Source organism: Bos javanicus, chromosome 10 (assembly GCF_032452875.1).
Source record: "Bos javanicus breed banteng chromosome 10, ARS-OSU_banteng_1.0, whole genome shotgun sequence".
NCBI lineage: Eukaryota > Metazoa > Chordata > Mammalia > Artiodactyla > Bovidae > Bos > Bos javanicus.
This window is the reverse complement of record NC_083877.1, coordinates 20,681,972-20,696,265: the sequence shown is the minus strand read 5'-3', so window position 1 is coordinate 20,696,265 and position 14,294 is coordinate 20,681,972. Positions and strand designations below refer to the sequence as shown.

The window sequence follows — 14,294 nt, the reverse complement described above, 5'->3', positions numbered from 1 at the left end:
TTCCTGCCCCTGGCTGAAGCTTTAGCCTCCTTCATGGTGCTTTGGTTAAAATTCCACATTTATTGTCTCCTGGGGCCACAAAGACAATTCAGGTGAAGGCTTGATGGCCCTCAGAGAAAGTCTAGGCTAGCAGCCTCAAGTCCAGGAGGCAGTTGAGAAGCTGCTTCAATTCTTGCTATTATGATACCAGTCCTATGGCCCACTCCAGGCTTCAGGTTCTTGCGGTCCTTCTTTTGAACTTCTTCCTTGAGGGCTGCACTGAGGGCCCCTATCCACGCCCCCAGGTGCCACGCCCTTCGTGGATAAGGCAGTTCCTCCTTGTATAATCAGGCGGTTGTTGTTTCCAATCTGTACTCCTTGGCAGTTAAAGATGGTAGGAAACCATGGCCCTTTAAGAGAAAGAGTGAGAATGTTGGGAGGATTAAGTGGCTGGAGATTTATAGAAAGGAGGAGCAGCAGGATGGAGGGGCAGCGACACCTCGTGTTCACCCTGGGGAAATTCAAGTGTGGGGTCTCGGACTGCCTTCAGCCTTTCCCTTCACACTGCACCTCCAGAATTGGGTTTGCAGAAGCTAAAGAGGAGTGGCAACTAACATCTGAGACTCTGATGTTGTTCAATCACTCAGTCGTGGCCGACTCTTTGTGACCCCATGGACTGCATTATGCCAGGCTTCCCTGTCTTTCACTATCTCTGGGAGTCTGCTCAAACTCAAGTCCATTGGATTGATGATATTTGGGTCTTTTCTGATGGGTGACCCTCTGGACCAACACAGCGACAGTGGAATGGAATTTAGAGGTTCACAGAGCTGGTGTTGGGGCAAGTCCAAATGCTCAGGAGCCAGGTTGGCTTTGTTGTGTGACCTCCGTGGCTGTCAGTTTCTTCATTTACAAAATGAGAAGGCTGGGGTAGGTGGGCTCTAGCCCTTTCTCATTCCCCCTCCCCAAGTACCTGGGATCTGTATTTGGTCTTGAGGAAGAAGCTAGTAGAAGAATTAAGCAGGGAAAGGAAGGAGTGGAGAGTGGGTACCTGGTACCAGATTTGGTGCCGGCCCTCTGGGAGGCCAGTTGGTGTCACATCTCTCAGCCCCCTACAAACAACACAGGCTCTCAGGCTCCCTGTCTTGGGGCCTATTCTCTTATGGCAGACACCCTCAGCCCCAAGTGTCCCCTGGCAAGCGGACAGGATTCACAGGAGTCCCAGCGCATCCTGTAGTCCTGCCAGTGTCTCACCTGACTCCCTTGGGGTCCAGGACCTGGGGTCCAAGCAGAGGTGGGGCAGGGATTCTGGGTTCTGAAAGGTAAAGTCTCTGGAGTCTGAGGAGGTCGGGCTGTTGAATCTGAAGATGTCTCTGCTGTCCAGGCAGGTGGAACCTGCTCTCTCTGGACCCCGATGCTCTCAAGAAGGTTTGTACATTTTTCAGGAACAGAGCTGGGGCACCCCTCGAGATTCAGGTTCATCATTTCAGAGACCAAGGAGTCATGGCTTCCTGTGGTTTCCCTAGGACTGTCTATTTCTGTCCTTTCCAGGCCTGGGCTGTTGCTGCCCCTGTGCTCAGAAAGGAACTCCTTCACCTGTAAGGATGGGGAGCTGGCTGGGCATGGAGGTGGGAGAGCAGGAGTAAACCCAAGGGAGTTGGGTCCATGTCTGTTGCCTGGGAACTCAGGGATGGGGTGAAGAGAGGGGGGACCATAGTCAAAGCTTAGAGAATGGTGGTCAGTGGGGTCATTGAGTGGCCAAGGGAGCCACGTTGTGCCATCCTGCCCAGCTCCTGGATGGGGGTGTTGAGCACTCACCATGAAGACTGCAGCATTCATCTTTCTCCCAGACACATCTCCTTTATTTACCAGATCAAGGGCTTTCTTGGTGTTTATTCGGCATTCTAGAGAGAAGGCAGAGTGGGTGGCAGGTGAACAAAATTTCTTTTCCGGGGGAAAAGCCCCTGCTGACAAATTCAGGCCTATCTCGACTGCCAGCTGGATGGCCAGCACACCTTGGAAGGAAGGCCTCTTCTGGGGCTCATGGCTCCAGCACTTCTGCATCAAATCTGTCAGTTCTTCCAAGCCGGGAGTCTCAGGCCCAGACGGGGGCAGCTCAGTCAGTGGGGGCCGGATCTGCCTCTCACACACTGCTTCCCGCACCAATGATGTCTGGGGCACTAATAGGGTGGGGGTGGGGGTGTGAAGAGAAGGCATTCAGAGTATGAAGTCTACCCCATCATGGAAAGGGGTGGGGAGTGCAGGAGATGTGAGGAGGGAGTGGGGCAGTCTGAGCAGGTAAACTGGAGGAGGAGGAGGGCTTGGAGATTGGGAGACTGGGGGCTTAGGGGAGGGGGGCACCTGAGGTGAAGGATCCCAGAGTCTGTCTTACTCTCAGCTTCTCTTCCGGCTAGCACTGCCCACGTTAGGATCCCAAAGCTGCAGTAGACACAAAGCTGAGGCCTGACCCAACTGCTGGCAAGATCCCTTTTCATACAGCATCCCTTCGAAGGATCCAGACAGGTGTAGAAATTGGGGATATATGTTTGGATATATGTTTGGAGTGGGTGCCTTACCTGTAGACATCACTGGCCCTGGAGGCTTTCTGGTTTATATTAGCCAACAGTTCTGGGGCCAAGTAGGCTGGGGTGCACCCTGACTCCCCAGATCCTGCCCCTGACTGTGAGCCTCCCTGAAATGTGGACAGGCCAAAATCTGCCACCTGCAAAAGGGAGATAAGAACGAGGAGATAGGGGATGGAAGAAAAGGGAGATAAATAGGGGGAGATAGGGAATGGGCAGGTCCAAGAAACTCCCAGAACGCTTTTCTTACCCCCCTCCCCCCAAAAGTGCAGGCCCAGCCTTGTAAAGACAGTATGGAGGGTTAGGGGAAGGGTAGGACCAGTGGGCCTCTGGTTGGAGGTCTGGGTCCCCTCTCCATGGCACTGGGTTGAGGTCTGAGTCTCCTGGGCTAGATCAGCCACGGATCTTTGGAGGGCCCGGTGGGGTGGACCTGTGGACCTGACCACGTTGGTCAAGGCCTCTATCACCTGGTGTGGCAGGGGCCAGAGCTCCAGGCTGGGCCTTGACACCTGGGCAGCCCTGTGTCCAGAGGGAGATGCTGAGGGTATTCAGGAGACAGGGCTGCAGCAGATGCGGGTCCTATGTCCCGCGGATGGGGTTGAGCAGCTCTGGGGCAGGACTTGGTCCAGAAGATGGGCTGGGTGAGGGATGGGCTGACCTTGGCGTGCAGCTCTGAGTCTAGTAGGACGTTGGAGGGCTTGAGGTCCCGGTGGAGAAGCACTGGGTTCTGGCTGTGCAGGTAGCACATCCCGAGCACCAGCTCCTGCAGCAGCTGGCAGAGGAGCGGCCAGGGCCGAGGGCAACGGGGCTGTAGCAGCACCGCCAGGGAGCCGTTCTCCATGAATGGAGTCACCAGAGCCGGCCCAGACACGTACTCCCACACCAGCTTCTCGGTGACCCCCAGCAGGGGCAGCACATTCGTGTTACGCAGACTGGACATGGCCTTCACCTCCCTGGATATGGCCCTCCTGCCCTCAGGAGAGGGGTGCCGTCAGCTCTGAGCCTGAGAGATCCTTCCCGCCGCCCTCAGGCCCCGCCCCGCGGCACAGCGGCCCCTCCTCCCCGGCCCAGCCTCCCGGACCAGACCCCCACCTCGGGTCACTCACGAGTTCACGATCTTGACCGCCACTTCTACGCCCCAACTCCTGTGATGTGCCCGGAAGACAGAGCCAAATCCGCCCTTGCCTATTAACTCCGGGTTCTCCAGTTCCTCGGTGGGCACCAGCGGGGCTGAGGCACCGCTGGGCCTGAGAGAGGGGGCCACGTAACCAGCCGGCCGTGGGCCCAAGGCCTCCCTGCTCCCCTCCCATCCCCACCCCTCTAACCGCCCCCCCACCCCACCCCCCGCCACCGCCACCTCCGTGACTCGGCTCAGCGCTGTTAGTTCGAGCCCCAGCCCCTCCCGTGAGACCCACTGTGCCCTGGTCTTGGCACGAGGCGCATCCATATCTCACTCTCCACTCACCATAACGTAGAGCCAGACATCAGGCTGGAAGATGAGAGAAGCTTCTGGAAGTTGCGAGCCCCCACGGATGGATGAAAGAGGAGTTGAGGGCTGGGAGAGGGGTCAATCTCCAGGCTCCTTCACGGTTCCGCTTCCCGCTTCGCCGGGTTGATCTCTCTGCCCGAACCACTTCCTTCTTTAATTGATGCCTCTACAGTCCCGCCCCGAGGGCGGGGAAGGGCACAGAGCAGGGTGCAGAACAGAAACTAGTGCTGTTCCTGTCAGGTCAGGTCCAGTTGTCGCTGGGTATCCTCACCCTCCAGGAACCCACAGCCACCTCCTACCGCTGGTCTCTCTCCCTTCTTCCACAGGATTCCCAGCTCCAGCGCCAAGCCTGGGATTCCGCGGCGGGGTTGGGGGGAGTGGAGGGTTGGGTGGGGGGTGGCGCTGAGTAGGATGTCATGGTCCTAGGACTCTGTTCTCCCACAGCTGCCCTAAGATCATAGCTAACACTTTTCTAAAGCTCACCACATGCCATTAGCTCATTTAATCCTCACATCAACCCCAAGGGGATAGGTACTGCTTTTGTTACTTCTTTATAGGTGAGAAAGCACTCAGCGTTTAAGCACCTGGTCAAGCTGGCTCTGAACCGTGAAGCTTTGCCATTTTCGCAAAGGGGTCAGCTGGTGGGGAAGGTGACTAGGGAAAGTGTGGCGTGTCCACTGGGCTCTATTCCTTCCGAATACAGACCTCTCCCAGGGTGCTGTGGTCAGCTAGGTGAATTAGCCCACCAGAGAGTTGCTGATACTGTGGTGTACACGGCAGTGGAGACACTGCAGAGCCTCTTTGCCCTCTCTCCCCACAGCCACTCCTCCATTGCAAATTCTCTGGTTAATATTAATAAATCTTCCTGACAAACATGCTCTGGACAAGGGTCTTGGAGAACTCAGGAGCTTGGGGAGACTTAAGGATTCAGGGTTGACAGAAGGTGTTCATACTTTACCTGCCCAAGGCCTGACCATAGCTGAAGGTTATGGAATTAGATACGACCAGCCTTATGCACTCAGTCCTTCATGGGGAGACTCAACCCTGTGGGTCGTGGGGCAAGACTTACTGGAAGGTGCTCACCTTGTGGAACTTTCCATCCTGTCCAGGGGTCCATGGACTCCTCTAGCCGGAGCAAAAGCAGCCAGCAGTTAACTGTGGTTTCTCCAGAAACTGGAGCTCCAGGATACACATCTGGAATTCTGATGGAGTCAGTGCATGCTATTTTTGACCTATTTAGGGAATTCTTAAACTGTAGTCTGTTTAAAAGCTGGTACAAGGTAGGTACCCAATAAATATTTGTTGAATTGGATTAATAAATGAACAACCCTAACTTTTTGAGGCTTCACTGAGATGCTAATCATCCCAGGTGGTGCTCCATACTCAACTGAGAGGAGCTAGGAGGTTGGGTTTCTTTATGGTTTGGGGTGTCTTCTTGTACCTGCAGAGTTGACAGAATTCATCTGAAGTCTTGTGGTGATATGGTGGTATCTCACAGAATATAAATGCAAGTCTGGCAGTTCCTCAAAAAAGTCTAGTTCAGGAGCTAAGAGCCATCAGAGAGGACAGTCATTCCTTTCATGATTCTTTTTGAGCTCATGGTCTCAACACCTGGCCTCCGTTTGAGGAGAGTAGTCAGAAAGGAGTTAGAGGTGCATTTAAAAACCTTTTACAGCTAGATTTCTTTAGATTGACCTACGAGCCTGAGAATCGGAAGAAGTTACTGTAAAGTGTAAGATTGGGGATGGTGTCAGAACCTATAATAGTTTTTGACTCAAACCAACTTGGGCTTCCCTGATGGCTCAGTGGTAAAGAATCTGCCTGTCCATATAGAAGACACAGATTTGATTCCTTGTCCAGGAAGATCCCACATGCTGTGGGGCTACCAAGCCCGTGTGCCACAACTACTGGAGCTGTGCTCTAGAGCCCATGAGCTGCAGCTGCTGGAGCTTGTGCACATTTGAGCCCATGCTCCACAATAAGAAAAGCTGCTGTGACGAGAAGCCCTCGCATCACAACTAGAGTCTTCCCTGCTCGCCGCCACTGGAGAAAAAGCCCACACAGCTACAAAGACCTAGCTCAGCCAAAAATAAACAAAAGTGCCCACTAGTTTCCAGCAAATGTATGAAGAAAAAAAAGTCCATACTCAGGCACATCATCAAGAAATTTTAAAAAAATATAAAAAACAAACCAAGCGTCTTTAAGAGAAGGAGGGGTAGGAAGAGGAGCCTGGAGTGAGTGCCTGAGAAGACCTCTGCTTTCTTCTTCCAGCAGTGGGGAACTGGCAAGGCAGAGTTGATTCCTGGATTTTGAAGCTCTGGCCTTTTCTGAGGCCGGGGACACCTGACCCTGGTTGTCCCAGGCCTTTGGAGTCTATTTGGGTGTCTCTCATCCCTTCAGTTCTCTATAGCTGATTGTCTTCAGTGACCTTCAGCCCATCCTTTGTACCTGCTCTGATTCCCTATTTCTAGTTGCTGGGATGCAAGTAGGGGCAGAGACTGTGGTCTCTCTTCTTGCATATTCTAGCCCTAATTCTCCTCTGTTGTTTGATTAAGAGATTTCAATTATAGACCAAATTGTATTAATTGAGGTGACAGCAAAAAAGATTATGGAGAATTTTTGTTTTCCTTGCTGCTGCTGCTGCTGCTAAGTCGCTTCAGTCGTGTCCGACTCTGTGCGACCCCATAGACGGCAGCCCACCAGGCTGCCCCATCCCTGGGATTCTCCAGGCAAGAACACTGGAGTGGGTTGCCATTTCCTTCTCCAATGCATGAAAGTGAAAAGTGAAAGGGAAGTCGCTCAGTCGTGTCCGACCCTCAACGACCCCATGGACTGCAGCCTTCCAGGTTCCTCCATCCATGGGATTTTCCAGGCAAGAGTACTGGAGTGGGGTGCCATTGTCTTCTTCGTTGTTTTCCTTAGTATTTGAATATTTTATATTAACAGGTATCACTTTTATAAACAGATAAAGAAAGAAAAAGTTTATGATGTATGCAAAGATTTAGCCAAAGATTCAGGATATTCACTGAAATGTTGTTTAAAATAGTGAAAAAATAGAAACTTAAATACCCAATAATAGGAAAAAGATTGAATACATTACACAGTGGAAGACTATGCAGCCATTAAAATGCTGCTCTAGGCCTGCATTTATTAGTACAACAGGGGTTTATCATATATCAAAGGAAAAAAAGCAGGTTATAAAACAATATATACCATATCATCACATTTTTTTTGGTTTCCTTCAAAAATTCTCTTCCAGTAGTGTGACAGAGTTCATAGAAGCCTCCCATGGCAGAATACCTAAATGCTATATAAAGCACAACAAACATATTTTTAAAGTAACTTGGTGAGGTCCTGCGGAAATAAGGATAATTTCCCAAGTGTGTCCCCCTGAAACAAAATAATACAAAGCAAAAAGGAAATCGTAAGTAAACAGAGAGGTCAACTAAGTAGAAACTTAGAGCTTTGGGAACTGGGTAGGGGTAAGAGAGTTTGGGGGAGAACCAGAGAGTAAAGAGCTACATGTGAGACAACTCTGTTCTCCCCAAAGCTTGGATCCTCAAGGGGCTACATTCTTAACAGAAAGGAAGAAGTCCACCTGCTTGCAGAGGGAACCTACAAGCAAACCTATCCAGACTGCAGCACTAGATGTTAACATCAACAAAAATGTTAGCTTCCATGTGAGATCTGCTAACATAGGGATTTGTGGTTGGAATTTTAACGTTCCCTTTTTTTAAGTAAACCATCAGCTTAAAATGTTAAATGGCCCCATGTTATTAATGCTCCTTGAAGTCCAACAGAAGCAAATGGAATTCTCCCTAGAGGAAAGCATTTTAAATCCAAACTTCTGGATTAAATTCAGCCAAATATAAACTCATCAAAAAATTACTGAATATAAATATGTAAGGATTCAAATCACCACAAATGAGTATCAGCAGGAATGATAATCCACAGGCTTAAATCTTTAAGGGGTCCAGAATTTGGAACAATCAGATGAAGAATCTGAAGCTGTTGGGAAGTGTTTAAAGAAACAGAAGATGGAATAGAAAACATAAACCAGAAATAAGAGATTATAAAAATGCCCGGAGAGATGTAGGAAAAAAATAAATTATCAAGAAATAAAAAATTGTATGTAACCATTAAAATTAAAACTGTCATACAGAAGACACAGCTGAAGAAAGTGCACTAGAAGATGGACCTGAAAAAATTAATCAGAATGCAGCAACAGAGACAAGCTGATAAAAAAAGTTGAGGCAAAAGAAGCGAGGTGATCTTTCAGTCATCAAATTGGCTTCTCTATGAGGAGAAGAGAAAGAAAAAATGGGGCAAGGCAATATCTGAGGAGCAAATGACTGAAAAATTTCCAGAATTGATGAAAGACAGGAATTCACAAATACAGGAAGCATGATTTATGCCAAGAAGGATAAATTTGAAGAAATCCACATCTAGACACAATTCAGTAAAACTGCAGAACAATTTAGAACAACAAACTAAAGGCTAGAGAGAAAACATAGAGCATCTGCAAAGAAATACAGCTAAGCCAGTGGCACAATTCTCGGCAGCCAGTAGAAACCGGAAGACACTGGAATGATTCAAAGTGCTAAAATAAAGGGGGGAAAATCTATAAACATTGAATTGTATCCTCAGTAAAGTTATTTTGGGGACAAAGTTTATTTTTTTTTAAGACACTTTCAAATAAGTGAAAACTGAGTTTAACACCTACAGGGTCCTCTAAAGAAATTTCTAAAGAGTCGCCTAAAGAAATTTCCAGTGGATGTGCACCAGGAATACGAAGAAAACCTACCCCAGAAGGAACATGTGAAATGCAAGAAGGAATATCAGTTTTCTCATAAGTTCAACCACAAAATCTTTTAGCATCATATCAGACGCATAGAAATGAGAAGATGTGGTTCACTGATTTTAAAAAGGATCTGCTGGGACTTTGCTGTCTGTCCAGTGATTAAAAACCGAGTTTCCAATTTAGGGGTCATGGGTTTGATCCTTGGTTGGGAAACAAAGACCTCACATGCCACATGGCCAAGAAGAAAAGAAAAAAGCAAAAAGGATCTGTTACCAGCAATTCCACTTCTGGAATTGAAATTCCACTCAAAGGAATTGAAAGCAGTGACTCAAAGTCATATTTATACACCAGTGTATTTATTGGTGAAATGTAAGCATTATTTACAATATTATTTGTAAATGCAGCATTATTTGTAATAGCCAAAACGTGGAAACAACCCAAATGTTCATCAGCGAATGAATACAAAATGTGGTCTATGCCATACAATGGACTACTATTCATCCTTAGGAAGGAATAAAATTCTGACACATGCTATAATGTGGATGAACCTGGAAGCTATTATGCTAAGTGAAATAAGCCAGTCACAAAAAGACAAATATTGTATGATTATACTGTTATGACCTACCTAGAATAATCAGTTCATAGAGACAGAAAGGAGAATGGTGGTTGCCAGGGGCTAAGGGGAGAAGGCCATGAGGAGTTACTGTTTGCGTGGTACAGAGTTTTAGTTTAGGAAGATGAAAATTTCTGAAGGATAGTGGTGGTGGTTATACAACAATGTGAATGTACTTAATGCCACTGAACTGTACATTTAAAAATGATTGAAATGGTAGATTTTATGTTATGTATATTTCACCACAAAAAGACCTGATAAAAATGTGATTCCATATATTAGCTAGGGAGATATGAAGATTTCTATTAACATTTAGTTATTTTGTTTGAACATTAAATTTTACTAGGGAGAAACATTAAACTTTCAGTTCAGTTCAGTCGCTCAGTCATGTCCGACTCTTTGTGACCCCATGAATTGCAGCACACCAGGCCTCCCTGTCCATCACCATCTCCCGGAGTTCACTCAAACTCACGTCCATCGAGTCAGTGATGTCATCCAGCCATCTCATCCTCTATCGTCCCCTTCTCCTACTGCCCCCAATCCCTCCCAGCATCAGGGTATTTTCCAATGAGTCAACTCTTCGCATGAGGTGGCCAAAGTACTGGAGTTTCAGCTTCAGCATCAGTCCTTCCAATGAACACCCAGGACTGGTCTCCTTTAGGATGGACTGCATGGATCTCCTTGTAGTCCAAGGGACTTGCAAGAGTCTTCTCCAACACACAGTTCAAAAGCATCAATTCTTCAGTTCTCAGCTTTCTTCACAGTCCAACTCTCACATCCATACAGGACCACTGGAAAAATCACAGCCTTGACTAGACAGACCTTTGTTGGCAAAGTAATATCTCTGCTTTTTTTTTTTTTTTTGGTATAGGAAAATTTATTACTATCGTGCTTTCATCATTTTTTTTTTTTTTTGGTATAGGAAAATTTATTACTATCGTGCTTTCATCATTTTTTTTTTTTTGGTATAGGAAAATTTATTACTATATCTCTGCTTTTTAAAATGCTATCTAGGTTGGTCATAATTTAGTTCCTCTTCACTTTCTGCCATAAGGGTGGGGTCATCTGCATATCTGAGGTTATTGATATTTCTCCCGGAAATCTTGATTCCAGCCTGTGCTTCTTCCATCCCAGCGTTTCTCATAATGTACTCTGCATATAAGTTAAATAAGCAGGGTGACAATATACAGCCTTGACGTACTCCTTTTCCTATTTGGAACCAGTCTGTTGTTCCATTTCTAGTTCTAACTGTTGCTTCCTGACCTGCATGTAGGTTTCTCAAGAGGCAGGTCAGGTGGTCTGGTATTTCAATCTCTTTCAGAATTTTCCACAGTTTATTGTGATCTATACAGTCAAAGGCTTTGGCATAGTCAATAAAGCAGAAATAGATATTTTTCTGGAACGCTCTTGCTTTTTCGATGATCCAGCAGATGGTGGCAATTTGATCTCTGGTTCCTCTGCCTTTTCTAAAATCAGCTTGAACGTCTGGAAGTTCACGGTTTACGTATTGTTGAAGCCTGGCTTGGAGAATTTTGAGCATTACTTTACCAGCATGTGAGATGAGTGCAATTCTGCGGTAGTTTGAGCATTCTTTGGCATTGCCTTTCTTTGGGATTGGAATGAAAACTGACCTTTTCCAGTCCTGTGGCCACTGCTGAGTTTTCCAAATTTGCTGGCAGATTGAGTGCAGCACTTTCACAGTGTCATCTTTCAGGATTTGAAATAGCTCAACTGGAATTCCATCACCTCCACTAGCTTTGTTCGTAGTGATGCTTTCTAAGGTCCACTTGACTTCACATTCCAGGATGTCTGGCTCTAGGTCAGTGATCACACCATCGTGATTATCTGGGTCGTGAAGACCTTTTTTGTACAGTTCTTCTGTGTATTCTTGCCACCTCTTCTTAATATCTTCTGCTTCTGTTAGGTCCATATCATTTCTGTCCTTAATTGTGCCCATCTTTGCATGAAATGTTCCCTTGGTATCTCTAATTTTCTTGAAGAGATCTCTAGTCTTTCCCATTCTGTTGTTTTCCTCTATTTCTTTGCATTGATCGCTGAGGAAGGCTTTCTTATCTCTCCTTGCTATTCTTTGGAACTCTGCATTCAGATGCGTGTATCTTTCCTTTTCCCCTTTGCTTTTTGCTTCTCTTCTTTTCACAGCTATTTGTAAGGCATCCTCAGACAGCCATTTTGCTTTTTTGCATTTCTTTTCCATGGGGATGGTCTTGATCCCTGTCTCCTGTACAATGTCACGAAGCTCATTCCATAGTTCATCAGGCACACTATCTATCAGATGTAGGCCCTTAAATCTATTTCTCACTTCCACTGTATAATCATAAGGGATTTGATTTAGGTCATACCTGAATGGTCTAGTGGTTTTCCCTACTTTCTTCAATTTAAGTCTGAATTTGGCAATAAGGAGTTCATGATCTGAGCCACAGTCAGCTCCTGGTCTTGTTTTTGCTGACTGTATAGAGCTTCTCCATCTTGGCTGCAAAGAATATAATCAATCTGATTTCAGTGTTGACCATTTGGTGATGTCCATGTGTAGAGTCTTCTCTTGTGTTGTTGGAAGAGGGTGTTTGCTATGACCAGTGCGTTCCCTTGGCAAAACTCTATTCACCTTTGCTCTGCTTCATTCCGTATTCCAAGGCCAAATTTGCCTGTTACTCCAGGTGTTTCTTGACTTCCTACTTTTGCATTTCAGTCCCCTATAATGAAAAGGACATCTTTGGGGGGTGTTAGTTCTAAAAGGTCTTGTAGGTCTTCATAGAACTATTCAACTTCAGCTTCTTCAGCGTTACTGGTTGGGGCATAGGCTTGGATCACCGTGATATTGAATGGTTTGCCTTGGAAATGAACAGAGATCATTTTGTCGTTTTTGAGATTGCATCCAAGTACTGCATTTTGGATTCTTTTGTTGACCACGATGGCTACTCCATTTCTTCTAAGAGATTCTTGCCCACAATAGTAGATATAATGGTCATCTGAGTTAAATTCACACATTAAATTTTACTGGGAAGAAACATTAAACTTTAGATATATATAAATATCCAAATGTACAAATAGAAAAATATTTAAAGTGATGGATGGTAGGTTTTCAGGTGCTTTTATTTTCTTATATTTTATATTCATATTTTTCTATGTATTTTTTCTTTTTTTTTTCTATGTATTTTTAAATTTTTATTTATTTGGTTGTCCTGGGTCTTAGTTGGTGGCACACAGGATCTTCATTGAGTCGTACAGGCTCAATAGTTGTAGCCTGTGGGCTTAGATCTCCAAGACATGTGGGATCTTAGTTCTCTGACCAGGTATTGAACCTTTATTCCTTGCATTGCAAGGCAGATTCTTAACCACTGGACCACCAGGAAAGTCCCGCTTATCTGTATTTTCTAACTCTCCTAAAGTGAATTTGATGGACTGCAAGGAGATCAAACCAGTCAATCCTAATATTGAATCCTAATATTGAAATCAACCCTGAATATTCATTGGAAGGACTGATGCTGAGACTGAAGCTCCAATACTTTGGCCACCTGATGTAAAGAGCCAACTCATTAGAAAAGACCCTGATGTTGGGAAAGAATGATGGCAGGAGGAGAAGGGGATGACAGAGGACGAGATAGTTGGATGGCCTCACTGACTCATTGGGCATGAATTTGAGCAAGCCCTGGGGGATGGTAAAGGACAGGGAAGCCTGGTTTGCTGCAGTTCTTGGGGTTGCAAACTGAGTGACTGAACAACACAAAAGTCAATTTATGAAAGTTATTTGGTAGGGCTACATCTCAGCCTCCCTTTTCCCGAAGGACTGGAGGTGCAGCAGCTTCCCTCTCCCACCTATCACTACCCTGACCTGGAAATCTATTCTGCTGCTTCCTCTTGACTTTGGCAGCTATCCATCTGCTGGTGTCACATTTAATACCTGATTGAAGTTGGCCCTTGGTGTTCCAGTGAGGAATAGGGATTCGACAGACAAAACCTGGGAGAAGTGATTCCAGCAGAGAGGATGTCATGAGCAAAAGTGCAAACTTTACAGTGTGAACTTTGGGAAAGACAAGGGGTCCAGACTGGTTAAGTCACCTTTCCCTACCATAAGTCATTATTATCATCATTATCATCAATGATAAAAAGCTAGTCTTTTTTACACTTGATGGTTTACAAAGTCCTTTCACAGAATGTCATCACAATTCTGAGAGGTCAGACCTATTGTCAAATTTTGTAGATGAAGAAATTTTTTATTTCTCTCTCTCTCTTTTTGTTCTGGATGTGAAGAACAAACATAAATCAAGAACCTCTGTTACTGTGGCAGGGCAGGTTCTCCCCTCACTGGCACACAGCTGCTTCTGCTTATCGGGGGAAATCTTATCTCTGCTCCAAGCTGCTAAAAAATACCCTCCCCAGCGAGGGAAAGGGTACAGCTATGGGCATATTAACTGTCACTTTGGGAGACTGGGCTGCATCCTACTTAGAAAAGTCACAAACCAACCCTCCCCCATCCCCCATCCAGGGAGCAGAGAAGAGTTATGGAGAAAACGTTCTGCTTGGAGGGGAATCTATGGTATTGTGATCTAACAAGAAATAGTTGCTCTTTGGCCCCATTCTTGGCACAGAGCTCCTAAGACACTTGGAATTTCCAGTGTTGAGAGAGGAATGTTGCTACATTGATGAAGTGACTTTTGGAAAACCCTTAGGTACCAAAGGGATTCGGGCTGGTTGCCAGAGGGACCAACCTTGTGATTAGAGGGCTGGAACCTTTGGTACCTGATCCATCTTCAAACTCTGGATCAGAGAGAGGGGCTGGAGATTAAATCAATGGCAATGAGTTCATCAATCATG

General features: G+C 46.1%; 1 protein-coding gene across 4 annotated transcripts; it reads right to left on the bottom strand.

Annotated features, from left to right (window-relative positions):
• Positions 1 to 30: 30 nt before the first annotated feature.
• Positions 31 to 6,824, bottom strand: RIPK3 (receptor interacting serine/threonine kinase 3). 4 transcript variants are annotated; one of them, XM_061430326.1, is made up of 10 exons: positions 4,024 to 4,427; positions 3,665 to 3,805; positions 3,217 to 3,526; positions 2,553 to 2,698; positions 2,369 to 2,415; positions 1,992 to 2,156; positions 1,795 to 1,880; positions 1,231 to 1,572; positions 1,028 to 1,088; positions 31 to 389 (listed from the first exon to the last, which is right to left on the bottom strand). In XM_061430326.1, the coding sequence occupies exons 1-10, from the start codon at positions 4,041 to 4,043 to the stop codon at positions 193 to 195; spliced, it is 1,515 nt and encodes a 504-aa protein (XP_061286310.1). In that variant the 5' UTR covers positions 4,044 to 4,427; the 3' UTR covers positions 31 to 192. The 4 variants fall into 4 exon arrangements, with proteins under 4 accessions (XP_061286310.1, XP_061286308.1, XP_061286311.1 ...); XM_061430324.1 differs by having other exon boundaries at positions 1,231 to 1,880; positions 4,024 to 5,866; XM_061430327.1 differs by lacking the exon at positions 3,217 to 3,526 and having other exon boundaries at positions 1,231 to 1,880; positions 4,024 to 5,855.
• Between the last annotated feature and the right edge of the window lie 7,470 nt (positions 6,825 to 14,294).